The following is a 27,527-nucleotide window of genomic DNA, read 5'->3' on the forward strand; positions in this document are numbered from 1 at the left end:
TCCTCCTTCCTTCTTTTTCTTCTTTTCCTCCTCCTAAAATGAATGTCTTGGCCTCCTATTTATAGAATTCCAAAACTTGATTTTTGGATTTAAATAATCAGATGAAATAAATCATTTCTGCCAAGTATTGACACGTGTCCTATTTGATGACTTTTCCAATTTATTTCGATTTTTCGTTGAGTCACACGCTACATGTAAAATTTATGTGATATGTGAGCGTTGAAATTTTAATTTTTGGTCAACATTTATTTCACCGAAATTTTGATGTCTACAGAGACTTTCCTGTATTTGACTTGACTCAGCAACCTTCCTATTTAGGTTGGGCGAGTGACAATTTCAAGTCTAACACGTGGACAACACAACTCAAGTAACGCGGGTGGCCATCGGATTTCCCTCGCATCGTGTCATGTCATGCATTTTTCAAACACTTTGACACGCTAACTCTCACATCGTGGCACGCCAAAACATCGCTATTAGCCCCAAACTAGCCTTGCTTCTAAATTATTCCAAAATAGTAGGCAAAGTGTTGGCAAAATGCAGGTAAAAAAAAAAAAGGATCTAGGAAAGAATAGACCCCTTAGCCTTAAATTATTTTTTTGGAAATTACTACAACATAGTAGGCAATTATATATGATACGGTAAGAACATGTTCACTAATTGAGCTAAAAATTTACAAAAGTTATTACCGGTAAGAACGCTTGTAAATATTAATCTCAATTAATGGACACGTTCTTATCGGTAAGAACAATTGTAAATTTTTAGTTCTGCTAATGAACGTGTTCTTACCGGTAAGAACACATTCATATATGACTAGCATCCTGTTTTGTACTAATTTCTAAAAAAATAATCTTAGGCCCCAGGGTCTACTCTTCCCTACAATTTTTTTTTTAAATTATTCCGAAATAGTAGGCAAAGTGCTAGAAAAATGCTGGTAATAACAAGCCTCGCGAGTTGTCCCAGAATGAAGGCAATGACATGTTTTGACAAGCAATGACTTGTCTTGACACGTTAAACCTCCCATCATGGCACGCCATAACAAGCGTCGCGAATTGTTGACATAATGCATGGTGTGTCATGACATGCATTCTACCGACAATTCGTGACGCTTGTCATTTCAGGGCCAACATCAATGTTGTGGCATGCCATGATGCAAGGGTTAGCATGTCATGATATGTTCTGATACCATAAAGAAAGTTAAGGTTTTACCATATTTTCATATCACATTTGTACCACCTCTCTAGTAAAGGTAAGATTCACCAACACATGTGGTTCTCATGTCTATTAAAAAGATGATAACAAATGTATATAAAAAATGTTATAAGAATGATACACTACAATTTATATAATCCCTTTCAAAACACTACAATTTACTGTCTCTGCAATTTCTCGGACATGATCCTCAAAAAACATAGTATGATACCATCTGCCTGCCACATGAACGGACGAGATGGGAAAATAATTTGTATAGACTTTTTGCATAATATGTCATTGCATGATCCGTTTGTACTTAACAAATTAACATGGCATGAAAAGCAACGTCCGTTAAATCTCTTGCCTCCAAATTTATTTATACTATTAACGACGCTATACAAACAGTTGCCAAAATAGCAATGACACTGCAAAGTGCAAACCTTTAACAAAGAAAAACACTAACATCAGTACCTTCTTCTAACATTAGTCAAGCGACAAGAGACGACGACAACAACAGCAGTATCCTATAAACTGTACAATCTTAGTTCCGAATCTCTTTTATGTGCAGTCAAGCCCACCCCCAACACAACCGCCCCCCCCCCCACCCCTCCCCCTCTCCCTCCCTCCCCCTCCCTCCTTCCCTCCCTTTATAACCCCCAAAATGTAGATGCACCTAATATTTTACTACCATGTCCCGAAGCTACTGCCGACATGTTCCTGGGTGATGATGTTAAGGCGGCTTTTCATCACTGCCTTCGATGGATATGGAGGGAAACACAATCTGTAAAAGCATGTATGAGATGAAGGCAGGCGACTGTAAGCCTCTGAGGACTTGTAAATGTAAAGCCGAGAAGCCAAACCTCGGAACCCCTCGACTGGAAGATACTTCACTGAGGTCCAAAAGAAGAGAAGAACCTTTTTCTGCTCTGCAGACATTTCCCCAACAATCTGCACAAATTTCAAGAAGGAAACAAATTTAGCCACATTGTACTTCTACGCTCATAGCCTACCAATACAAAGCAACTTTTAGCTGCTTTCCCTATCTTTCAATCATGTTTATATCAAGAGCATAATGAAAAAAAATGATCAGAACTTGCAAAGGCATGTTGAACCCCGATTAGGTTGTCCTCTCTCATAAACTCTGAACCTTCCCACAAAGTTCTATAGAATCTGACCATATACCACTTGATTGCTTCCTACTTGGCAAATCTAATCAAAGCCTTACAGCTTTATGTGAGCATATAACAGTGCCCGTTCTATAGAACACTTTACTCTGTTCAACCTTATCAAATTTGAAACAAATGAAGTTTCAGTTTCTGATGCTATTAACTTCTAAAGAAAAACAGTGCTAAATAACTAATGGGGCTTTTAGATCTAGGTCCAAAGTATAGGATGATATAAAAAGTAAAAATATGTAATACAATTTATCTGTGTAGGTAGACTATGAACAAAAACCTATGGTATAGGTAGATAAACAATTAAACATATATTATGCATATAAGCGAGATATGAAACCTAACAAAAAGATATAAAAACATAATATATCTGCAAGCAAGACACATTAATCAGTGGTACAGGTTGATTATAAAAAAGTCTTTCATATGGATAGATAAATACAATTAACCTGCGATATAGGTTTGTTATAAAAATTAAAAATAAACTCTATAAATGGGGTTTAGAGCAGAGAAAGAAGAAGAACAAGAGACAACAAAAAAGAAATTAAAGAGATAGGAAGAAATTAATTTTTATAGTAAATCCTATCAATCAATAAATAGGGTAAAGTACAAAAAACTACCTCAACTATTGGTGTTACGACACTTTCATACCTCATCTTTTAAAATTGACAATGTCATACCTCATCTTTAGAATTTGGTCCAATGTTATACCTTCCGTTACTTGGCCGTTTACTATTCATTTAAATGCCGACGTGGTTTGATTCGAGGTCCACTTTCTATTAAAATATTATTAAAAACTAAAAAAATGTTTAATATTTTTTAAATATTAATATAATAAAGAAAAGTAAATAAAATAAAAATAAAAAAACCCTCAATTCGTCCCTCCCCCTCCCCCCCTCCTCTCTCTTCTCCCCATCTTCATCTTCTTCCCTAAACCTGCAACCCCCAAAAAAAAAAAACCCAAACTGTCGGCGGAAAGATGGGTGTGCGGAGAAGGTGGAGATTGGGTGTGGAAGAGGATGTGGAGAATGGATGAGAGTGGTGGATTTGGAATTGGCAGGGGGTTGGGTTTTGGTGGGTGGGGGGGGGGGGGCGAACTGGGTTCGCTTTGGATTTTTTTTTTTTTTCCTTCTTTCTGGGGGGTTGGGTTTTTTTTTTTTTGGTTTTTTTTTCCTTCTTCTTCCTCCTCCTCCTTCTTTCTTGGGGGGGGGGGGGGGGGGTTGGGTTTGTTTTTTTTGGAGTTGGGGGGGGGGGGGGGAGGAGGGGGAGAGGAACTGGGTTGGGTTGGGTTGGTTTTTTGTTTTTTTTTCCTTCTTCTTCCTCCTCCTTCTTTCTGGGTTGCAGGGGGTTGGGTTGGGGTTTTTTTTTTTTTTTTTTCCTTCTTCTTCCTCCTTCTTTCTGGGTTGCAGGGGGGTTGGTTTGGGGTTTTTTTTTTTTTTTTCTTCTTCTTCTTCCCGGCCCGGGGGGGGGGGGCGTGTTAATGCATTTTCAATTTTTTTTTAATACTTTTCTTTATTATTTTAAAAATATTTAATCTTTTTTTTTAATAGAAAGTGGGTTCCGAATCAAGTCACGTCAGCATTTAACTGAAAAGTAAACGGCTAAGTAACGGAATGTATAACATTGGATCAAATTCTAAAGATGAGGTATGACATTGTCAATGTTAAAAGATGAGGTATGAAAGTGTCGTGACACCAATAGTTGAGATAGTTTTTTGTACTTTACTCAAATAAATAATTATTAATAATAAAATAATCCTAAACTTAAGGGATTGGATTTATTTTAATAAACTGGATTATTCCTAATATTGGTTTAGAAAAATTGGACTTATATAAATTTCCCAATAGTGAGCCCAATTGAAACACTGATTTATTTGTCACTTCATTGTTTCAAAACAATCACAATGTATGCTTTCATTAATTTGAAAATCATTGCAAAAGCTTCCATGGTCGATCTCTATCATTAACAATTAAAGCCAAACTAGTTCGCCAAGACTTTTCTATGAATAAAGCTGATTGTCAATTGATATGCTATATGGAAAAATACCTGACACAGCTAAGAAGAGTAGACATGTAACAAAAAAGTAATTAGATATTTAACCAAAAGAAACAAGACGCAAGTCCAATTTCTACTTTCAATAATTATTGGTTGATCCAACTAGACAGTTTTAATACGAAAGGGATTAATTGGGTAAGTCCTAGTTGGATTGGGATATCTTAATGAACAAGGATTAGGGGATTAGGGGTTGCTATTCTAGGCTATCACTAGTTGTATACCAATTATAATTCCAGAATTCTGATTTAAGAGTTTCTCTTGGGTTTCATGCCCTACAACTCAGTTATCGTTGTTCCATCTTTGATTTTATTGCTTTTATCTCTCTATTTTTTCTGTTGTTTATCAGTTGAAATCTGCTTCTACTGCGATTTGGCTCTATTTTACCCACTGGACAGCAGCTTATCGCTGCTGCCCTGCATCACAAGAAAGAAGCAAAATAAAAAGCAAGAATAGCAAAGTAAGAGCTAATAAAACCAGAATCGAGCAAGTTTACCTTCCAGAACCAAAGTATATGAGGATCAGTCTCTTTATAGCCATTGTAATCAGTATGTGCTTTCCAATCTTCAACGCTAATAGCACTTTCACTTCCGTGAAGCATCCAATCAAGATCTTCTAGCTCTAAACTTTGGAAAAACACACTCTGGAGCCTTGATCCGCGGAGTATATCAGAAAAGCCATGCGCAAATTGGGACACCTGTTCAGATATAGATGTGACAAAACGATGCTGAATTAGCAGATTAACATATTCCCCCCTGTTCTTGCTGTTCACAACAATGCTTTTCCCACCAGGGCAAAGCTCCACAGTTTTCATGAATCCTAACTCCTCCACTTCTCTAACAAATGTCAACCCTAAAGCATCTGAATCAATAAAATCGGCATCCATTTCTAGTATCTGCTTGCAACTATTATACAAGAATGGATCTGCATCTCTTATGTCTTCCAAAGATAAATATATATCTCCTGCCAGTTGCTGGAAAAACACACGATCAAAGACTATGCCCACCTGCACTTTATGCATCAAAGCCAATGCAATCACTCGGCCAGCAAAGGTGAAATACTCGAGGTGCAGAGGATCAACCTTAGATGCTGTAAAAATAAAAGGCATGTGACTTATTAATAATTTGTAGGAACTTTCAAGCATAACTTAAAAAGTTGACAGCACGAAAAATGCCACAAGATAGGATACAAATCTTTCAGAACTGAGTAATGCTAACAGAAGTGGCAACATTCATGCAATTGGATTAGCATTTCGCAATTTTACCAGTATTTTGGCCACCTTCTTTCTGCCTACAGAAAGTCCAACAGTAACACTAATACGCTGACAATCCGTATTTTCTGTTTGTCATTCCGTAATATAAACATTTTTAAAACCCATGCACAATATGCTAAAGAATTTGACGTTACCCTGGTGTCCAATGTTTCTGCACATGCCCGCATCACTTAAGAGAGATCTAACAAAGCGAAGCATGCACATGGGATCACACACTAGACAATAAAAGAATAGAGCATCATTATGTACTAAACTATTCTATAATACTTTTGGTGCTTGAGCATATCTGCCGAGTTTCAAACACTATTATGTTTGTCTGCAACTTAAAGTTCAAATCTTGGATCAATACCCAATTATATTTCAACACCTATCTTTATATGAATGCTATATATGATTTAGTAAACCAATTATCATCGCAGGCTGGAGGTTAATGTATCAAGACAAGCAAAATGAGAAACAGAATGTAAATGTTGTTCAAGAACACCATGCACTAAAGGCTGAAGGAAGCACACCTGGATTAGGATAGAACCTTCTACGGTCGTTAGGGCATGCCACAAAAAGTGCATTTTGGGGATTAAATATGGCCTGGCATACCAAAAAGAACCACTCCCGCAGTACACCTGGACCTGTAGCTTCCTCATTTTTGAATTCCATAAATAAACCGCCATGAAGTGACTCAGGTTCTGCACGCCCTATGTACTCAAACGATTCTGCCAATATTTGAGACCTATCAATGAGCATCTCATGCAGCTCCTCATAGTCTTCTTTAACATCAGGGAACATCATCATAGCCAAGTGCCTCCGAGACTCAAAATCTAGCACATCTTTGTGCTTAATAAGCCACTGATGATCGTCACTTCGCGTTGCATACTTGACAACTAGAGCACATAATGGAGCCCTTCTAAGCCTCAAAATAGTCTTAAATTGTTCTTCCCAGCTCTGGTAAAGCATAGAAATTCCACTCAATTCCTTTAAAACAGCAAGATACTGAGACCATCCAGAATGAGCAGAATCACCCTCCACCTTTCCCTTCCCAGCCAAAGACTCTCCCATTTTACCAAGGCATTCATCCATTTTATTTAGCAAATCAGCATATATAACGTGAAGAAGCTCAATCTCCTCTCCATACAGGGGATGCCTAAAAGTCCTCCCTTTCAAGGCTGCAGAAATAGAACCCTTGAAACACACTTGATCGGCAACTGCAGTGCGCAAAGGGAGCAAGAACGCTCTAAAATCACGTACATCATCCGACAACGGCCTGCCACTCGAAGGAAGGTCCATACTGACTACCAAATCCCTAGACAAAATACTTGACAGCTCCCTAACAAATGGAGAAATCTCTTTCAACCCACCAATCAGTCTGTCCACAGGTTCTGAGTCCTGAGAATTTCCATCACTTTCCAACAAGGAACCGAGTGAACCTCGGCATAGGACGTACAGAGGGTCCTCCTCCCCTAATCTCCTAAGAAACTTACAAAACTCTAACACTATCGGCGCACAGTAATTATGCAAGTGTTTCGGCAACAATGTAGGGTACGAATTCAGGAAATACTTGATTGAATTTTCAGCAACTGTTCTGTTAGCTGGCAGGGGAGAAACATAGAGCATCAGCAGCGCCAAGGGGGCCGAGGACGGAACAAAGACCCGGATATGGCTAACCCCATATCCGGCTGTCGTCTCCTTCTGAGCCATGGTCAAGTATTGGCTCATTCTGCTCTTGATGTATTTCGACGGCTCGTGAATCTCTTCGCCTCGGCACATTCGAAATGCGGCGGAGACTATGTCCTCCAGGAGTTGCCAGGCCTGAGGGTGATCGGTGCTCCGCAAGCGGCCGACCAGTTGCAAACTGGCGTCGTTTTGTATGGCGCACTCGGCCAGCGACTGCTCTGGCTGCAGCTGTTTGCCACCGTATATAAGCCTCTGTTCGAAAACCGGAATGCCGGTGATCGTTTGTATGCGATCGAGTAGCGATTTCACCTTGTCCTGAGCATAGGCCTGGATTACCAAATTATTGCCCCCTGACATGGTTCTGATGAAGAATTGGAGCATTGTCCGGGACCGAGTCGACTCGGACAGAGCAGACTCGCCGTGAGAGGTCGGTCGGGCATTGGAAACCCGGGAATTGAGGGCGTCACTATTGGCGGAGGAGTGAGGGTGGGTGGGGGCGCCGTTGGACGACGAATCGGCAGCGTTGGGCTCGTCCTTCCTCATCCTGACGTGGACTAGGCCAGAGATAACAGCGTCGTCCTCGTCGTCGGAGAAGGTGGGCCCGCCATAGTCGTCGAGTTTGCGCTTGGAGGACAATCGGTGGTGGAACTGATCCACCGCGGCGGCGACGGCAGTGCTGTCGCTGCGCTGGTAGGCAGCGCAATCGACGGTGCTGCTGGTGGTGGGGCTCCCGGTGATGGACATTTACAGGGTGGGGCCCACCCGCCAGCCGGTTCTCGAGAGAAGAAAATTCACGCACACGGTGGGCGTGGGTGCATGGAAATCGCAGCCGGTCCTCCGGGAAAAACAAAAATCTGTAAATTAAAATAAATAAAATTAAAAGGGAGAATAAAAATACCAGGGAGGGTGGGAATTGGGGGAAGACGATGATCGGGGGAAGGGGTCGTTTGTCTCTCTCTTTGTCTCACGTCTGGGCTTCACAGCCTTCATCTACAATGACTGTAATCGGTAATCCTACGCTATTATATATTTTCCATTTTTTTTTCCGATTTATTTAATGTTGTGTTTGGATTGCAGTATATTACAAAAAAGCCCTCTCGCTCCCTACTCTGCACTGGCTGCTCTAGAGCAGTTCCATCTGACACAAAATTGCCCAACACCCAGTCCAAAAATCAGCCCAGCACCTGTCAATCTGCTCCAGTCCGCAAAACAGCCTGGCACCCAGCCCAAGCCAGGCAACAGACAAGTCCATTTCGGACAGACCTAGAGGCCGGCCTATTTGGCTCGCGCGTGCAGCACACTCGCGACTGGGCGTGAGTAGGAGACAAGGGTGCAGGCGGCGGGGCCCCTTGTCAGCCCACTTGTGTTCACCCGGATTAGAGCTACGTGGCCCTCCTCGGTGCCGTTGGATTTCCAACGGCTAGTTTTTGTAGACCGTTGGATTTCCAACGGTAAAAAAAAAATTAAATAAAAAAAGGCCCAACGGTCAGAATTATGACCGTTGGCCACGTGGCAGCGCCTTGGCTCTTGGGTTTGAATATTTTTCAAATCCAACTGTCCAGATTAATTAACTATATTAAAAATTATTAAAAAATACAGAAAATTAAAAAAGTTATTTTTTTTTTTCTATAAATACCTAACCCTCATTTTCCACCTTACACCACATTTCAATATTTTCTACGCTTTCTACCAAAGCTTTCATATACTTTTTGTGTGAAAAAAAATACCAAAAAACTCATCCTTAATTTTTTTTGTCCATATAAACCATACATCCCTACATCCATCTTCATCGTTTTCAAATCTTGAGTTTTTTTTACAATGTCTTCTTCAAGGAGAGTGCATAAACAATTTGTGGAAGATGACGTGTATTATTCTCCACAACATAATTGTGGAAGATGAGTATAATTATGATGCCGTCGCTGAATATGAGCCGGATCCGATGAACAACTCAAGAACACGTATCTACTGTGCTCATGATCGGACCGAAGATCCCGTGCAACACGAGCCGTTGGAACGAGATGAACGTTACAATGAATTGATTGTTCAGCGGTACACTGATGTGCAAGAGCCATACTGGCACGTAACCCACCAGAATGACTTGATTGAGCATTAGTGGGGATTGCAAGAAGGTGAAGATAATTAAAATAAGCTTGTGGTTGAAGAATAAAGTGTACTTGATGAGTTTATGTAATTTTATTTTAATGTGTTTTTTTTAAGTTTATTTGATGAGTATGTAATTTTATTTTAGTTTGTTTTTTTTTTAAGTTTATTTGAAATTTTATCCGAAATTGGTTAAAAATCTTATTCGAAAATAAAACTATTTTTTTTATTTATTCTTTTTAAAAAAATATAAAATATTTTAAATGGGCTGGGTGCCAGCGCATTTTGTAGGGATGGAGATCGTTTGTGCCATCACATTTTTAGGCTAGGTGCCAGCGCATTTTTTTAGGGGTGGAGATGTTTTGGCCTATTACTGTTCATTGGGATATATTACTGTTTACTTGAGTGGATAAATGCGCTGGGTGCTGGCGCAAAGTCTTTAGGGGTGGAACTGCTTGCGTGCAGCGAGTGGTTCACCACAGGCGTTTCTGATACTTAATGGCTCTGATCAGATCCCACTAATTTGTTTGTTTATTTTTTTATTTTCATTTTTTATTTTTGTCAAATATCTCACTAATCTCTATTAATTGATAAAATCCTCTTTGTCAACTAAAAGAGGGTAAAAAGACTACTTAGTCTTCTATCACACAAAAAAATATATATGATGGGCAATAATGTAATTTCATAGGTTCAAATTTTATTGAAGTCTCACCTACCAGTGATTTTAAAATACCTTCAATATTAAAAAAAGTAAAAAAAACCAAAAAGAAAAACCTCCCCATGTTCTCTCTCTTTCTCTCTCTCTCTCTCCTTCTCATTTTCTAAAAAAATGTGTTCATGCACATAAAGTATGTAGGCAAATTGATAGTTTTATATTAGGAAAACTAATGAAAAGAGCTTGAAAACTTTGAGTTTTAACTATAAGGACAAAATAAAAGGTAAAATGAATAGTACCAGGATTGACATTTTAGTGCAAAAATATGATTTTTCGTTAAAATAAACAATACAGAAAGCTTTTCATCAAAGTTCCTTTTTATATTTGGTTAGTCTCAACTTTTAACTCAATTAATTTGATGAACAGTATATTATTATTGGGTAATTTGTCATTTTGTCAGTCACCGGTTTTAACTTGTGATAGTGTCATGGACGCGTTTTCATTACAGTTATAACATCAGACACTTCGGATCCATAACTTCCATTACAGTTATAACACCAGACACTTCGCATCGTTAAATTGGATGTGCAATCACCGTCACAACTGATTTTCTTTTGAATGAAAAATGAGAATCTCTTTGAATAATGCCTCTGTAGTCCTGACCACACCAAAGAGTATTTGATGAACGAATTGCATTATCTTGCAACTAGAGTTGATAATACAAATGAAGTTGGACGGCATGCGCGTGTAAAACTGTGACGGGAAGGAGCTGGAGCTGCTTCCAGCACTTGCTGCTCAGTCGTCGTAGCGTCACTGCACTTCTGCCCTCTAACTTACATGCGTTCTTTGCCCAAGTAATTTTCTATACCAACTCTTCCTAGTAAGGAAGAAAACATCGGATTTTCTTACATAGATTTTCTCGTATGCTCCGGCTAACTTATACTCCGCAGTTTTCGGCCGTTAGATCATTGGTCAAAGATACAATGACCAATCTCCAACAGCCAAAAACCCCGGAATGTAGGATACCCATGAACATAATAGAACTTTCGTTTCTTACAATACCATCTCCAGAATGCCAATCAAAGTCACTTAATAACACACTGCAAAAACAGACTGCATATTGCCGCAAGAAATACATTTCATGAGCTCTCAAGGGTTGGAATGAACGATGTCCTGGTGATGGCAGCATTTCAATCAAATACTCCAACGTGATCAAACGTGAAGGTCATAGCCCTAAAAACAAAACTCAGATTGGCCCTCAAAGTGTGAGGTTGTGAAGGAAATCTTCTTCACCTGCAGATAAGTTCCAAAATGAAACATTGGTGGTGCACTTCAATGAATTGTGAGTCGTTGATCAGTTGAATCCGTATCAGTAACGAGTATTTTTCAACACTACAGTTGAAGCAAGTAACAAACGAGACAAAAGCTATTTTAATCAGCTCACCACAAGAAACAGAGCTGGTCGAGCTAGTATACAAACAAATTATGAAGAAACAACATCATGTTTATCATCTATTACTGTTAAACATCTTGTTGAGTATGCCTAATGGCCCTAATTGCATCATCCATAGGGTGCGTCTAACAATCAACCGGATCCATAAATGGGGAACCACCCAAGTTCAGAGCCCCCGGTTGATTGTGAGAGCGCCCCTATGGATGGCTGCCCAGGAATTTCTCTCATTATTCTATAGAGAACAGCGAAGCCCACCCCAAATGATAGTCCCACCCTAAATCTAGACTGTTGCCTTTTCCTCCACCAAACTGTTTCAAAGATGGGACACATGTAAACTCGAGACTCTGTATGAGAGTAAACACTAAACTAGAAGAAATGATTTCAAAGTATATGAAAAGTTCTTTTCAACCTAATCTAGTGATTAGCATTGCTGTCACTCCAGCCACTATTCTCACAATGCGGTATAGTGACTGTATGGGACATCCACCAAAGAACACTCACGATCCTTCATTGATGAACCCAGTAAGATCAACGAGAGAGGAGAACACCTGTGGTGTATATGTTTTAGCAGTGAACCAAGAATGTCAAATCCTAATGTGATATAAGTAAGAAATTGGAATGAACCACAAGAAAGCTATAATTGTAGATTTCAAAGGTTAGAAATTCTTACATACTCATTTCTTATATATACAGAACTAGAAGAAACATATAATACTATTTTAAAAAACGTAGTGACTATTACATTCAACATCGCAGTGACTGCATCAGATAGTAGAGTGATTATGGCATCCACGATATCTTACAGAAGTTGAAGTTCTTTAATGAAAAAAAGGTATCATAGAGAAAGCACGTCCTTATTCTTGGTTAGCAGCTGTTGAAGAAGAAATGCACCTGATATGGTAACGATCAGACCAAACCTGACCCTAGTATGTTCATATAAAGGAAGTTTAAGTATTCTAAGTTAACCATGCATTCTATGTTGATCCTACTTTTCGGTATCTCAAGTAACTTGGGTTCCTACCTTATATAAAAGCAAACAACTGAAAGAAAAAAAAGGAGTTGTCTAAACCAGAGTACCAAGCATAATTCAGACAAATTACCTCTCTGCTCTTCGTTCTCGTCTTTGTTCTGATTGCCTATAGCACCAATTTGAAGCCTTGAGAAAGGAAATCATCCCTAACAAATACAAGAACCAACTCAAGTCATCAATCATCAACTTCTGACTCACATTATAGTATAAATAACAACATTGCAGCAAGTTACCAATTAATCGAAATTTCAAATTCTAATGAAAATAATGCCCAAAATAATCTCCACAATCACAACATGGATAGTTTTGCAAATGAAACAAATGGGCAACGAAATGTGAAAAAGCATGCTATTTACCTCTTCTTATTCTTCACGTCCCCTGCTGCTTCCTGCTTTTTCTTATCCTCTCGTCTACAAGGATGAACCGAAACAAGGCTTTCCATACAAACTACAGCCTCAAATAGATCTGGCAGGCCACGGACCTTAACACTCTTGACCCTCTGGCTTTTCAGGTCAAACCAAGCGAGATTTTCGTGGTCTTGTTCGAACAAAACTTCGCTGCCATTCTTCGAATACACCAAAGGTCTAACACTCTTGATTCTTTGAGTTTGCGATACGGTAAACAATTTACTCCAAGACTCTTTAACCCCATACTCCTTCAATGTCCACACATCAACACCCTTATCTTCATATTTAGCTACAATGCAAAGACACCCTCCCAAGTATCCCACATCAATCTGACACTTCTTGTCCATGTTTTGCGGCATAGGCACCTCACGACAAGTCTCATTTGTAACGTCAAATGCAATGACCAATTCCGTTGGGTGTTGATCTAATTCGAGGTTCCGAGTTACCACCCAATGCACACAACCGTTAACAAGAATACCCATTTTTCGTGTGTAACAGAGCACATAAGGCATGTCTTCGAGTCGCTTCCACGCGTTGTTTCTCAGGCTATAAACCCTCACCTCAGACACAAACGACAGGTAATCTAATCCAATAAACTGAGAAATCCTCACCAGTTTATAATCATCGTGAACGGCGTCATATCCGAGACCATAAACCCTAGCTCCACATAAACACATATTCGAATCGCGCTTTCGATCTGATGGCAGTGAGGGCAAGATTCTGTATTTCTTCGTCGAAGGGTTCCAGAAAGCGATATCTTCAGCCACGTTACAGATGCACAGGAGGCCGTTGCAGGATCCCAGCACGCGAATCCGATTGCTGTAACACATCAGTGGATGATTGAGCTCGACGGCGTCGTCTAAAGAATCGAAACTGATGCAGTAGAGATCGGAGTCCTTTCTGAGAATCAAACAGAGATGCGATTTGGACTCTGCCGATTGCGTGAGGTGGAGATCGACGAAGTATGAGCTGTCGATGAGCGATCGCCATGGTTTTGCAATCGACCGGAAACGGAGGAGGAGGCAGACGGGTAAACGAGAGAGTATGTCGACGATTACTTCCGGCGGGAGTTCGGCCATGGCCATGGATGCTTGGATTTGAAGCTGCGTGGTATCTACGGTGGATTTTGGAGTCTTCATCTCTGGAATTTGGTGGCAGGCTGTAGGGTTTCTCACCTTCAGTTTCCTTCACAGCTTTCTTTGCAGTCGTTGGGGAAGGTGCGAGTGGAGTTGGTGAAATGGGAAATCTCGCGAGAGCGGGCGTCTCATTACAGATTTATCCTTTCGGATTACGGTTTGTTTGAGTGGACGATAAAGGTGTTTCTGACTTTCTCGTGACTGGATAGTGGGGGCCACGCGATGTCATGAAAAAGATGAAGTTCCAATTAAGGGTATTATTTTTGGTCAATATTCCGGTTAAAGGTTGGCGTGGTCGTGGAGCTAGCAAATGAGAACCACATACAATCACGAAGCCTATTTTCTCTCTCTTTAAATTTAAAATTTTATTTAGGATAATACTTGGTTTCTTTCGTGTAAGAGCAACTTCACCGTTGCTTATTACCTTAAGGATAGGCAACCTAATTCATTCTCTCCCTTCTTTACAACATTCCAGCCCACTCGGGCAATTGGACTCAAGACGAGCCTGATGGAGAAGTCAGACAATAATCGCCTAGGCTAACGCTTTGCCTATGTGATGTCATCATGACATCAACCACAATTTATGTAACAACCCGTCCCTAATTTTCTATGTAATTTTCTCTCCGAGTGTGTAAATTGTCGATTGTGCCCTTGTTGGCAAAGTAATGTGGACGTAGTTATGCGGCTTTTAAATTATTTTTCTCGTATCGTAAATAAATAGTACACGTTACGAACGCGTAAGTACGAGTTAGACCCGACTCGGACTTGTAACAAAAAAGTTACGTTTAGTTAAAGTGCGTTAACAACTGATAGAATTATACACGCGGGTGCAAATTATCCAATGTTAAAAACACTATTTTTTATTAGGGGACATATTTTATGTAATCTGGAATTGTACAAATCCTATCCCTTTTTAAAAGTGTGTCCCGTGACCACAGGTATCGTTTGGTACGTGGAATAGGACGGAACAGAGCGGGACGAAGCGTTCCGTCCTACGTTTGGTGCGCCTAAAATGGGTGGAACGCCTTGTTTCACAAGACGCTTTGGGTAAATTTTCATTTCGCCTTACCCCCTGGAATGACTCATTCCACATCCGTGGAACATAAAATTATAACATTTTAAGACAAAAATGACCCTCTCCCATTGTCTCCTTCCTCATCTCTCAACCTCTCCGTATTCTTCTTCTTCTTCCTTGCTTCCATCCGAGCCCTAGTTTTCCATGGCATATCTCAATATTCAAAAAATGGGGAACCCATCCAAACGTAAGAAATCTGAGAATCTGTGAGATGGCTGGGGAAGCTAGTTTGAGAGCTTCGCTGGCGAACCAGAGTCGCCGACGACGACGAACAAGAAGAAAAATTAGAAGATCCAATCTCATTCAGGCCGTACAATCGAAGTAATGGCTTGGTGGTGTTGGCGTCCCTATAGCCATCGTTGGATGAGTTCATTTTGAAAGTTGACTCGGAGTTAGTGAGGGAGAAAGAGTCGCCGTGACCATCTCCGGAGAAGTAGTGGCCGATCAGGGCTGCGATCAAAGGGATGAGAAGTTGAAGTCAGCAACGGTTCCGATAACAGAATCAACGACTGAGTTTATGAGGGAGCCCGGGGTGGAGTCGTAGTGGGTTAGACCAGTCGTGCTTGGTCTCGGGCCTATGGGCTTTTGGAGCAAGAAGGATGAGCTTGAGGGATACATTTATGTATGCTGCAGCAACAGCTCAGCTCTAGAAGCTCCGCATTCTTTGCACCTCCGGATGCAGCTCCGCAATCGTTCCGTTCCGTCCAACATGTACCAAACACAGAACGGAACAATTGTCCTGTTCTGTCTTGTGCGTACCAAACATATGTGGAACCTTTGATCCGTTCCGTTTCGTCCCGTCTGCATACCAAACGGTACCACACTTCATTACTAATCAACTTTATTCCCATATTTTCTCCCCCAATCAGACTCTCTCTCTCTTCTTTTTAGCCAATCAGAAAACACTTCACTCTCTCTCATCTTCTCATTCTCTCTCCCTCACCGTAGCTCTCTTCTTTCCTCTATTTAGACTTCATAGATCAAGCCTAAAATTATCACCATCAAGATACTCTCATCCTCACGACCCATTCATACCAACTGATCCTTAAATTATCGAGTTTTGAGGGTCCAACTCAGAGAACTAAAATTATCGATGGTTATTTCTTCAACTGATCGAGCCTAAAATTATCACCATCGATACATGTAACCATGTTTTTCTACTTTATACTACATTTCAATATTTTCAAATACTTTTAACCAATCTTTTATTATTATCCGAAATTTAAAACTAAAGTTATTTTTTATTATTTTATAAAATAAAATATTAATATTTTAATACAAATTGCCTTGGCTATTCAGTTTAGGAATGGAGATACACTTGGACAGTTACTGTTCATTTAAGGTGATTGAGTTGTTTATTGCTTAGGGGGCCTTCCTACAATGGAAGTGCTCTAAGAGTTCATTCTCCAATTTTGAGTAACACAAATTTAATAGGAAATCATTTAGTCATTAAAATGTCTAAAACAAATCGCCGATAGAAGTAACAAGTGACATATTCAATATAAATCATTCATTAATTTGATATCTATAAATAATTGAACGATCTTGAATTAAAATAATTATTTTTTGTTGAAATGATCTTCAAAACAAAAATAAATTGAACGATTAAGTTTATGTTGTTCACAATTGGAAAATGAACTCATCACAAGAGAAAAAGCAAGTATTATCCTAAATAAAATGTCAATTTATTTATATGCATTTCTTTGACTCCACATGTTCATCATCAGCTCCTCGTTTTCTCATAGGAACCAATGTATTCGCCGCCAACAGTCCTCAAAATATCTATGGGCTATGGTTCACATTTTTAGCTATGAACAGAATATTGGGCCTACAAATATGTAGTGAAACGGAACTGATTAAATTCGTCTGTTGGGCATACAAAAGTAAAGCCCGTCCCTTTTTTAACCTAAATAAAATCAGTCTTCGCCGCCGACGCGTGCAACTTGCTTCCGTATTCTTACACCTCTACCCTTCTCCTCGCTCGACCCCTTCTTCCCCATCCGATTTCAACGAATTACATAATATTTTGTGATTGCCCACCAGCATAAGAACCGCCGAATATTTACGATTTCTGAGTCGAGGCTTCTGATCGGCATCCAATGAGAAACCGCCCCTGGAATTTTGCACAAGTATTATCTGAACTATTGCGCGTGTGCGTTTAAATGTTTCTCAAACTTTCTGTCTCTCTCTCTCTCAAAGTCTGAAACAACAGACAACAACAGTCTTTGTACGACTGATGATAATATGATCATCTGAACCTACAACGGAATGCATACTAGAAAACAGAGAAGGAAGCTTCCTAGTCACTCTCATTTTCGAGCTTTTCGATTTACTCGACCTTTCCCTCGCAGTGAACGAACAGATGAATCCAAAGTTCAACTCACGCGTGGAGATAGTGGCTAGAGGAAATGAAAGTGAGACGGAAACTTGAACAAGAGAAATGAAACAAGTTGTTATTCCAAACAATGGCATAGCATTAATTGTTCGGTGGGTGGATTAAGTTAATATTATTATTTTGAAATCAAATTTTTAATCACTTGTTGCGTATATGAAGTTATACAACTTGAAAGTAATAATTTTAAGTAAGAAATTTATACTGCCACTTAGTACTACGATCTAGTGGTATTCCTCCTCACTTGTAATGATAGGTCTTATATTCGATTTTCGCCAAAGACGAATTTGAACCACATTATTGCTAGCCCATTGTGGATGAAAGTTTTAATTTATTACTATTAAATTATAATATTGGTTAAAGTGATGAGTTTATTTAAACCTTAAGATTCAAAATTTTCATTTGCTAAGTGAAATATAACAATTAAAATCATAAAATAGACTAAAAAATTAATATTTTGAAGCTTAAAAATTCAAAACACTAGCATAAGGGAGCCTTGTACTTTTGGCTTCGCCAGTGATTCCAAAATAAAACCAAATGCATATGGCCTCACATGAAGGATTGGTTGGTGCCCTACACGTTACCATTTACTGATCCCATGTGAAATCGATAATTGGAGAAGAATCATTAAGGCCTTGGCCATTATCTGGTTTACTTCACTTTTATTAACCATACCATAGTGATTGTGTTTGATTGATCTAAGAATGGCAATTTTGTCGCCTCGATAGAAACCACAACAGTTGGATAGCTATAATGTGTGCTCCACAAGGCAATTATGGGATTTTATTCTTTCTTTGTGTTTTCATTTTCTTCTTATCCGTATCTTGACACACATACATTTTTGTAGTTCAAAACCCACCCTTGTACCTTAAAATATTATTTAAATCACTAAATTTAGGATTACTCTGCTCACTGTTCTACAAATCTTCATCTAGGGTCATTTAGGCATTTGAAAATTAAGAAATGATGTTTTGATTGGCCTATGTGCCTGCCTAGACCTATCTAAGCCGCAACTCTCACCTAGACAAAAAATAGATAACTTTTATTTTGTATTTTATTTATTGAACAAATTGTAGAAGACTTGTTGAATACTTTGATGAACATTCATTATATATCGTATATACTTGGATGAATATGTTCCCCATATTTTTCAGTATGTTCAAATAGTTTATATAATTTATATGTCAGTCAACTTTACAATTTATGTATCGTAATACAATTATGTATTTTTTTAATATAATAAACATTTATTTATTTGTTATATAATAAATTAATTAAAAATAATTGCCTAGACTCCTAAGCATTAAAATGTTTCAATCCACCGTCTGACTAACGTTAAACATCTTTTAAAATCTTAACTCCAGAATCGACCACTAAATTATGATTATTATTTGAGGAGTAGATTACTTCAAAGGTTCAAGGTCCACCTTCTAGAGGTTGATATGAATTATTTTGCGATATGTCCCCATCAAATTATGCTAATAATACGATGCTCCCGTGGCGTATGTAAGCTTAATCTTCGGCGAGAAAATTAATTTGTGCCTGCCACGTGTACAGACACATCATTATGAGGTGAAGAAAAAATTATAATAATCAAATTAATTGTGATTAAGCTTCTCTATCCCTCCACCAAACCCATATCATTCAAATTCCGCGGTGTCTTCTTCCTTTTTTGACATCGACATATTTCATACATTCCACATGTCACATGGTTTATAATACAATCATACATACGATGGTCTGGCTGGACCTTGCATTATTATCGAGTGCATGGTTGTGGCAATTTGCAGTCCTTTTCTGCACACGTGGCTTTGCTTCGTGGCCTCTTGGCCCCCACTGGATTTGAACGACAGGTCATCTATTAGAAAATGTCATGCTTTTCCATGTCTTGGATATAAATTTGCTGACTCTTAGCAAATAATTGGCATTTATTAGTAGCAAAATCCATTTTAATTACCAATATCAAAATGAAAAGCCATCATAGAATGAAAGGCAAACTTGTCTACTACTTCTGTGTTGTAGAGTGACGAGTCATCACGTTTAGATACGATACATTGCATGACTTAAAAATCACACAAATATAATATTGATATATACATAATTAGTAATTTTGATATATTAATGAGAAACTAAAGTGATATATTATGTCAATCTCAAAAACCAATTTAGATTATAAAAAAAAACCAATTTATTAGTTATGACAACGGTTGCAAAATCAATTAAGTTAGCACACCAAAATGGAACATCACAAACGGAAAGGCAAAGTTGTATACTATTTTACATGTTAAATATCTAACATCAGTATTAAAGAGTGTCTGTTGGTAATATAATTAATTGGTCTAATTAGATTATTAGTTTTTGTGGTGATTAGTTTTTAGCTTCACATGTAAGTCTCTTGTGTTAACAATTAATGGAGATTTGACGAAAATTTTAATTTAAAGCTTAAATTCTAACGGACTTCACTATAGAGGCTTAAATCCTAACTTTTTTAGCCCATGACCATCTTCCAACCACTCTACCACCAAAGGAACTAGTAATCCAATTAAGCCTAATTAATTTTATACTTTTAAATGTATACATAAAAAAATAAGACAAACTCAAAATTTAAAAGCATCCGGCACACTGTACTGGCCAATCAATCTTGCTTGTATACAAAAGCATGTATAAAAGCACCATTTCCTAACCAAGTCATTTCCTAAATCGATTCCAACATCAATAACATGGATCATCATCCAGTTTCCGACGACCCCAAAACTCCACTTCTCCCTCTCCACGATCAAATCCAACGGTCGCAGAGCTTCCATTCATCCTTGAAATCCCTTCTAACACTCAAGAACTTCTTCGTCCTCCTGGGACCTCTTCTGTGCACCATCATATGCCTCTGTGTGAAGCTAGATGGCCGGGTGGCCAGCCGGAACATGTTGGCGGTGCTGGTGTGGGTGTTTGCTTGGTGGCTCACGGAGGCCGTGCCCATGCCAATTACCTCCATGTCCCCACTCTTTCTCTTCCCTCTCTTTGGAATATCCTCTGCTGATGATGTTGCTCAATCTTACATGGATGATGTTATTGCCCTTGTTCTTGGAACCTTTATATTGGCTATTGCTGTTGAGCATTATAACATCCACAGAAGATTGGCCTTGAATGTGAGTTTCTCTAGCTACTATGTTTTTTTATTTCATAATTCATAATTAACCCATATTAAGAATAATACTGCATTTATCACATTTTTCATATTATATTTATACCATCTCTTTGATAAAGGTAGGGCCATCAATACATGTGGGTTATGCATCTGTTAGAAAAGATGGTATAAATATTGTATGAAGAACGTAATATGAGTAACATTTTCATTAGTGAATGGAATAACACTCTCAATGTGAGGTTTATGTTCTTAATACGCTCTCTTTGAGTGTACTATACCATAAAAGAAAATGATACTCACACAATCATTTTTATGTTGCACACACTTCTTGTTAATTTTTATCGATGATCTTCTTCAATTCATTCAATCCGATAACCAAATTTTGAAAGAGTTATGTGAAAAGTAAAAAAATAAATATGTAGATAGCACTACCCTAACATAAACTGCAAATATTTCGCAAAAATGGGGAGATTTAAAAGCTTTTTGTACATATTGTATAATGCTGTGTGAGCTGTATTATGTATGTATATGTATATATATATATATATCCAAGTATTCATATGTGGAAAAAACTCTTAGTACTACGTTTGTGCTTATATTGTTATTTTAGTCCAAAGTCTAAACTGGACTCAGGCTTAGTCAAGTTAATTAAACCGGCGTTTTTTCTCTATATTACTATTTAAAATTTTATTTTTGTAATTAAAATTAATTTAGTGTTACTTTAAATTATGTATGCAAATTTATTAGCACTATCATCTTTTCATTTGTAAGTGAGGAATTTATGCTTGACTCCCACAACTTTTCACCACCTAGGAAAACTAATGAAAATAACTTGAAAATTTTGAATTTTAATTAAAAGAACAAAAATGTGTTGTAAGTGAATAGTACCAGAATAAATTTTTAGAGTAAAAATATCATTTTTGTTAAAAATGAACCGTACCAAAAATATTTCGTTAAAACTTCATTAAGTTATCCGCATGGATTTGTTTGTTTTTGGATGAAAATAATTCATAACACATGCTTTAAATTCCGTAGCTTCTCTTGAATAAGTATTAGTCATTATCATGGCATAAGATAATTATTAAGAATCTCAATTATTGTACTAAAATATTCCTCAATTATTTGAGTGAGTGTGAGTCACTCACGTTTGCGGACCACCACAGATAACCATGCTCTTCTGCGGAGACCCACTTAGCCCTCCCCTGCTCCTACTGGGAATATGCGCCACGACAGCATTCGTCTCCATGTGGATGCACAACGTGGCGGCAGCTATGATAATGATGCCGGTGGCCACTGGGATCCTCCAGCGCTTTCCCGTGGGCCCGGACCAGTCCGTTGCCGTGAGCAAGTTCTGCAGGGCGGTGGTGCTGGGGGTGATATACTCCGCGGCCATAGGAGGGATGAGCACTCTCACCGGGACAGGTGTGAACTTGATATTGGTTGGGATGTGGAAGAGCTATTTTCCAGAGGCGAAGCCCATCAGCTTCAGCACCTGGTTCTTTCTAGGGTTCCCTCTGGCCTTGTTGATATTCTTGGCTTTGTGGGTTATACTTTGTTGCTTGTATTGCCCAAGGAATTCAGGCCAGGCTCTCTCTGCTTATCTGGACAAAGCTGACTTGAAGAGGGAGCTTGAAATGCTAGGTACAAGTCCATAATTAGTCTTTCTTCTTCTAATTGAACATGCATGTTTACTTGTCGGGAATGTACATTAGAACTTTTTCGGTTTCTTTTCTTGCATTTGCTAACACATAAGAAATTAAAATGTATGTGCGTCCCACATTACAGTCCAAGAACCAGGACCTGTGATAAAACAAGAAATTAGATTAATTCTTGATTAGTTGAATTTTGATTCATTTTCTGTCTTGTTTCAAGTAAGTAAATATATCGTGATTTTATTTACATGTCAGCTCATAAGTGTTGATGATATGACAGGTCCAATGGCTTTTGCTGAGAAGGTGGTACTGTCTGTGTTTTCGGTACGTTGTCAATCCAATACTTAACTTTGCGGTGCAATTTTGGGGCTTCTCCTTTAGCTGCTTGCACTTTAAGCTAAATATTTTACCATTTTTCAATAAACCAAAAATTGTGTGTGTTAATCACTATCCAAATATGACAAGAATATTTTTGTGCAGATGCTGATAGTTTTGTGGATGACAAGGAGCATAACAGATGATATTCCTGGGTGGGGATCCCTCTTCAATGGGCGTGCTGGTGATGGAACTGTCAGTGTGAGTATTTACCCTTCTAATTAAATTGGATTAATCAGAGTTTGGAGTTTAGGGAAGTGTAATTTGATTGAATTAAAGTTGGAATTGATATATATGTAGGTTATGATGGCAACTTTGCTGTTCATAATTCCAAACAAAAAGCAAGAGGGAGAGAAGTTGATGGACTGGAACAAATGCAAGAAGCTACCATGGAACATCATATTGTTATTAGGTGCTGGTTTTGCCATCGCCGACGGGGTCCGAACTAGCGGCCTTGCAGACATTTTATCGAAAGCCCTAGATTTCATGGAGGCTGTCCCATATATCGCCATTGCGCCGGCTGTGTGTCTCATAAGCAGTACCATCACTGAGTTCACATCAAACAATGCCACCACCACTCTTGTTGTCCCTCTTTTGATTCAAATAGCCAAAAGCATGCATGTGCATCCACTCCTCCTTATGATTCCAGGAGCTATTGGAGCACAGTTTTCTTTCTTGCTTCCGACCGGGACCCCTTCGAATATTGTAGGGTTTACCACTGGCCACATTGAAATTCAAGACATGATTAAGACTGGATTGCCACTGAAGATTGCTGGAACTGTTGTGCTATCCCTTCTGATGCCCACACTAGGTAACTTTATTTTTTGACTAATTTGCGTAAATTACTCCTACATGACGCCGACAACATGTCAAAATCATTGTTGCTAAACAGTATGGACATGTTATTGATATATTTTCAGGATTTCGATAACATCCGTTCTTTATTAATAAAACAATTATGTTATTCGTATTCATTATAATTTTTGGCACTGCAGGAGCTTATGTATTTGGGACAAATGAACCTGCAGTTCAGTGACTTTAGACAACAAGATGATACAAATATTCGCTCTTGGTAATTGGCAAAGAGGAGCTTCACGTGTATATATAGTCACATTGCAAGCGTACCGATACATGAGAAAAAAAGGAAAGAAAGCGACCAAAGGGCAACATATTACTTCTCTCTTCATTCCTTGTTTGGTAGAAAGCTTTGTGTGTACCTTGATTGCAGCCATATTATATTACATATGATAATTTTGTTAGTTTGCCCGGAAATTCATTCGATTTGAGAAATCTGTCATTTACTAGTTTGCATTTCTTGTCACGGGAGAAAAAAGATAGTTAAAACTTGGCCACATCCAAAAAAAAAAGAAGAAAAAACTCTCTAGAGACCTTGTCTTCCATTCACTAACCCCATTGACTTAAAAGTATCTTATTGAAATTCTAAATAATGCAAGTATATATATATATGGCTATTTTTTCTTCCTAAAATTACGGCACTTCTACCTAATATACAGACTGACGATCAATGACGGAATTAGAAAATTTTCACTGGATGGGCCAGCTTAAAGTTTAAATCTATATAAACAAATAAACTTAACACTGTATTTTTCACAGTATCCACTAACTTAAAAGATGGTTTGTAAACTGTATTATATAATTTTATATGATTAAATCAAGAGAATTAGGATTAGTGACTAAATATATGATGGGCTACTTTCAAAAATCAATAAAAATTACATGTAAGGTTTTCATTTTTTATGGAAAGCTACCTGGGCTATAGCCCAGTGTAGCCCTTAACATGGCTACACCATTGCCGACGAGGATTATATTATTGTTGACACAATTTTGGATAACATAATCGTCGTCGATGTGCTGTTTATATTATGAGTAATGCTACATTTACCACATTTTTATATCATATTTGTATCCTATTTATAATATAGATAGGACTCACCGACATATATGAGTCTTATCTTTATTAAAAAGATTATACAAAATGTGATATGAAAAAAATGAAAACTAATGAAAAGGCACTACTACAAAAAGGGATATCATTGGCGGTGTAAAACCGACATTAAATCGTGCAATGTCAGATAGAGGAACCGACAGCAATACTACCGTCACCAAAAGGGTAATGACGTTGCTTAACCCCCTTAATCCGCCACCAAGAAGCAAAGTAATATAAAATAAAAATGAACAACATCGTCGCTTAAAAGCAACATTGGCTCTTACGTCACTTTTAAGCGACTTGAAAATATGATATGATGGTAGTCAAAATCGACATTATGTAACAAATAAACAATAAAAATATCACACTTACTGTCGGTCCAAACCGACATCACGTAAGTTAAATAAATAAAATAGTTGATCTACTGTCGGTCGTAACTGACATTACCTAACATCTCCATAAATAAAATAATTATGTTGTTGTCGTCCATAAAATCACTAGAACTTCACTTATTTTGAGGCCAACTCTTCACTTCTTTTTCATTTTCTTCTTAAACAACCAAAAAAATCACCAGAATATTCACTCACATCTAGATTATCATCACCATATGCTGGATTTGACCAACTATTTACCAAACCTAGTAACCTCTTGACCGCCTGAAGCAATGGATTACAAAGAATGTGATTGAAAAAATAAACAAATACACACAATGTCAGCCAACTCCGGCATAGAAGCACGTCGTCGTTAATACAATTTTATCCGGGTTTGGATTGCACTTCGGCATATTGGGCACGATTGAAGATCTTGTCCGCATTCGCAACATGTCTACACCGAAAACATAACACTAAGAACACGGTACTAAAAATATGATAGTCTCAACTCATCTTGAAACTATAGTTCAAAAATGTACCTGATGCCAACAACCAAAGGCCATGTCTTTAGGATTCGTAAGGCAAATGAGGCAAACCCGTTCAACACCATATAAACTGTTAACCCACAAAAGCGCTACAAACCCATCAAAACAGTATTTAGAGGTGGCAGCTGAGAAGTTTGCATACCTGATTATCATAGGTAAAATTGGAAGCAAGTGGAGCTATACCGACGAACTGCTATCCGTAACTGGTATGGGAAGGTTTCGTGAAAGATGGTGAATTGAAACTGGTAGCACGGGAAGTTTTTGAGCTGCTGAAAGATGACACTCCATACACAGGAGGGGGGAAAGAAACCCTCTGGGGAATATTGCCCTTCCGGCCATTAGCCATTTCATGAAGAAGAAATTTTGTAAAAAAATTACTTAAACACAGGTTTTCGAAAAGGGTTTAGACATAAGAAATAAGGACTGCATTGTTACCCCAATATATTGAGCTCTATTTTTTATTTTCTCTTACACATTGACTGAAACGCACTTGGCGTCAAAATATTTAGACTTCGCATCGGTTAAAACCGACACTAAGTCAAGTAGTCTGACACACTTACTGAAAGGCAAGTGGTGTCGAAATAGAAAAAAAATGTTTAACCGACGTGACAGTGATTGCAAGTTGCGCCGAAATAAGAAAACGTTGTGTCGGTTCAAACCAATGTGAGCCTGACAAACTTGACTGTGATTGCAAGTGGCGTTGAAACAAGCGGGAAAATTCTTGCCCAAAAAAAAAAAAAGTTTAACCCAAAATTAAAAGATAAATAGTTATGTTATCTCATATAATATTTTAATAAATAAAATTTATTTTATATATAATACTTAATAAAAAACATAAATATAATTTTGTGATAAGATATCATCACACACGAATTGAAACATAGTCTAATTAATACATAAAATAATTAATATATTTATTCCTTGTCATCATCTGTTAGCTCGTCGTCGGCATTTGCATGATTAACGAACTTGGTAGGCAACAATAATGATTCAAGAAAATGAGTCTCTTCCACGCCAACCCTTGTATGGAAATTTTCATTATCAAGAATTCGATCATCCAAAATATTAATTTTATAATTTTATAACCCTTAAAAATACTATAATAATTATATATATATATTAAATTAAATTTTAAAAATTGGTGACCATTGGATCGGCTTAAATATACATACCATTCAATTTCTTAAGTGTTATACGTACAAAATAAATAAATTTAAATCTACTTAATAAATATATATATATATATACACACACATCATTGAACTTTATGGGATACGAATTCTACAAAGCTAATTTCGACAATCAAACCGTCAAACTTGTTTGTATATGCTTCAAAATCTCATACGCCAAAAATCACAAAAACAAACATTCAGAGATCAAGTAACGGGACAAAACTTTTTCGACGTTATAAACGAAAAATCACGATTTAACGGTTATTTTAACTCCAATTTTGATTATTTTTTATAGCTACACTCTTTGATCCTACATGAATACAATGAATGAATTCGATCTTCAATTTAAAATATTTACACTAATGGATACCACAAAATCTTATGTTATACTTAATGAAAGTGTAAATGAACTCTAAGTGTTAGTGAACCTATCATTTTGATGGGATACGCATTCTACGAAACTAATTTCAACGATCCAACCGTCAAACTTGTTTATATATGCTTCGAGATTGCATACGGCAAAAATCACAAAAAACTAACATTCAGAGATAAAATAACGGGACAAAACTTTTCGACAATTATAAATGAAAAACTACGATTTAACAGTTATTTTAACTCCGATTTTGATGATTTTTTACAACTACACTCATTGACCCTATATGAATACAATGAATGAATTCAATCTTCAATTTAAAATATTTACACTAGTGATACC

The 27,527-nt window shown here is 37.8% G+C and overlaps 3 protein-coding genes across 8 annotated transcripts; 1 reads left to right on the forward strand and 2 right to left on the reverse strand.

The window, feature by feature from the left end:
• Window positions 1–1,823: 1,823 nt before the first annotated feature.
• On the reverse strand, window positions 1,824–8,157 carry LOC125468278 (E3 ubiquitin-protein ligase UPL5-like). Of its 2 annotated transcripts, XM_048582446.1 has the most exons (4): window positions 6,204–8,157; window positions 4,915–5,507; window positions 2,052–2,139; window positions 1,824–1,972 (listed from the first exon to the last, which is right to left on the reverse strand). In XM_048582446.1, exons 1-4 carry the CDS (start codon window positions 8,101–8,103, stop codon window positions 1,938–1,940), a joined length of 2,616 nt encoding a protein of 871 aa, XP_048438403.1. In that variant the 5' UTR covers window positions 8,104–8,157; the 3' UTR covers window positions 1,824–1,937. The 2 variants fall into 2 exon arrangements, with proteins under 2 accessions (XP_048438403.1, XP_048438402.1); XM_048582445.1 differs by having other exon boundaries at window positions 1,824–2,139.
• A 2,536-nt stretch (window positions 8,158–10,693) lies between these two features.
• Window positions 10,694–14,289, reverse strand: LOC103943911 (F-box protein CPR1). Of its 4 annotated transcripts, none has more exons than XM_009354389.3 (3): window positions 12,954–14,289; window positions 12,668–12,743; window positions 10,694–11,407 (listed from the first exon to the last, which is right to left on the reverse strand). In XM_009354389.3, the coding sequence occupies exons 1-2, from the start codon at window positions 14,141–14,143 to the stop codon at window positions 12,704–12,706; spliced, it is 1,230 nt and encodes a 409-aa protein (XP_009352664.2). In that variant the 5' UTR covers window positions 14,144–14,289; the 3' UTR covers window positions 10,694–11,407; window positions 12,668–12,703. The 4 variants fall into 4 exon arrangements, with proteins under 4 accessions (XP_009352664.2, XP_048438404.1, XP_009352807.2 ...); XM_048582447.1 differs by lacking the exon at window positions 10,694–11,407 and adding an exon at window positions 11,523–12,115; XM_009354532.3 differs by lacking the exon at window positions 10,694–11,407 and adding an exon at window positions 12,187–12,490.
• Window positions 14,290–20,327: 6,038 nt separating this feature from the next.
• Window positions 20,328–24,035, forward strand: LOC103943766 (tonoplast dicarboxylate transporter). 2 transcript variants are annotated; one of them, XM_009354144.3, is made up of 6 exons: window positions 20,328–20,750; window positions 21,913–22,390; window positions 22,682–22,725; window positions 22,882–22,977; window positions 23,077–23,587; window positions 23,772–24,035. In XM_009354144.3, the coding sequence occupies exons 1-6, from the start codon at window positions 20,328–20,330 to the stop codon at window positions 23,810–23,812; spliced, it is 1,593 nt and encodes a 530-aa protein (XP_009352419.1). In that variant the 3' UTR covers window positions 23,813–24,035. The 2 variants fall into 2 exon arrangements, with proteins under 2 accessions (XP_009352419.1, XP_048438405.1); XM_048582448.1 differs by having other exon boundaries at window positions 20,617–20,750; window positions 21,877–22,390.
• The last annotated feature ends 3,492 nt before the right edge of the window (window positions 24,036–27,527 follow it).

Source organism: the organism of the source record quoted next, unplaced genomic scaffold (assembly GCF_019419815.1).
Source record: "Pyrus x bretschneideri cultivar Hongxiangsu unplaced genomic scaffold, Pyrus_bretschneideri_v1 Contig19, whole genome shotgun sequence".
NCBI classification, from domain to species: domain Eukaryota; kingdom Viridiplantae; phylum Streptophyta; class Magnoliopsida; order Rosales; family Rosaceae; genus Pyrus; species Pyrus x bretschneideri.

What these genes read in the sequence shown, in the direction of transcription:
- LOC125468278 (XM_048582445.1), bottom strand. Translation starts at nt 8,103, where the DNA reads ATGTCCATCACCGGGAGCCCCACCACCAGCAGCACCGTCGATTGCGCT. An exon ending in AAGGTTCTATCCTAATCCAG is followed by an intron (nt 5,508 to 6,203) that starts GTGTGCTTCCTT and finishes TTATTTTTACAG; the next exon opens with CATCTAAGGTTGATCCTCTG. An exon ending in ATATACTTTGGTTCTGGAAG is followed by an intron (nt 2,140 to 4,914) that starts GTAAACTTGCTC and finishes AAATTTGTGCAG; the next exon opens with ATTGTTGGGGAAATGTCTGC.
- LOC103943911 (XM_009354389.3), bottom strand. Translation starts at nt 14,143, where the DNA reads ATGAAGACTCCAAAATCCACCGTAGATACCACGCAGCTTCAAATCCAA. An exon ending in GACGTGAAGAATAAGAAGAG is followed by an intron (nt 12,744 to 12,953) that starts GTAAATAGCATG and finishes TGTATTTGTTAG; the next exon opens with GGATGATTTCCTTTCTCAAG.
- LOC103943766 (XM_009354144.3), top strand. Translation starts at nt 20,328, where the DNA reads ATGGATCATCATCCAGTTTCCGACGACCCCAAAACTCCACTTCTCCCT. An exon ending in ACAGAAGATTGGCCTTGAAT is followed by an intron (nt 20,751 to 21,912) that starts GTGAGTTTCTCT and finishes GGACCACCACAG; the next exon opens with ATAACCATGCTCTTCTGCGG. An exon ending in TGGTACTGTCTGTGTTTTCG is followed by an intron (nt 22,726 to 22,881) that starts GTACGTTGTCAA and finishes ATTTTTGTGCAG; the next exon opens with ATGCTGATAGTTTTGTGGAT.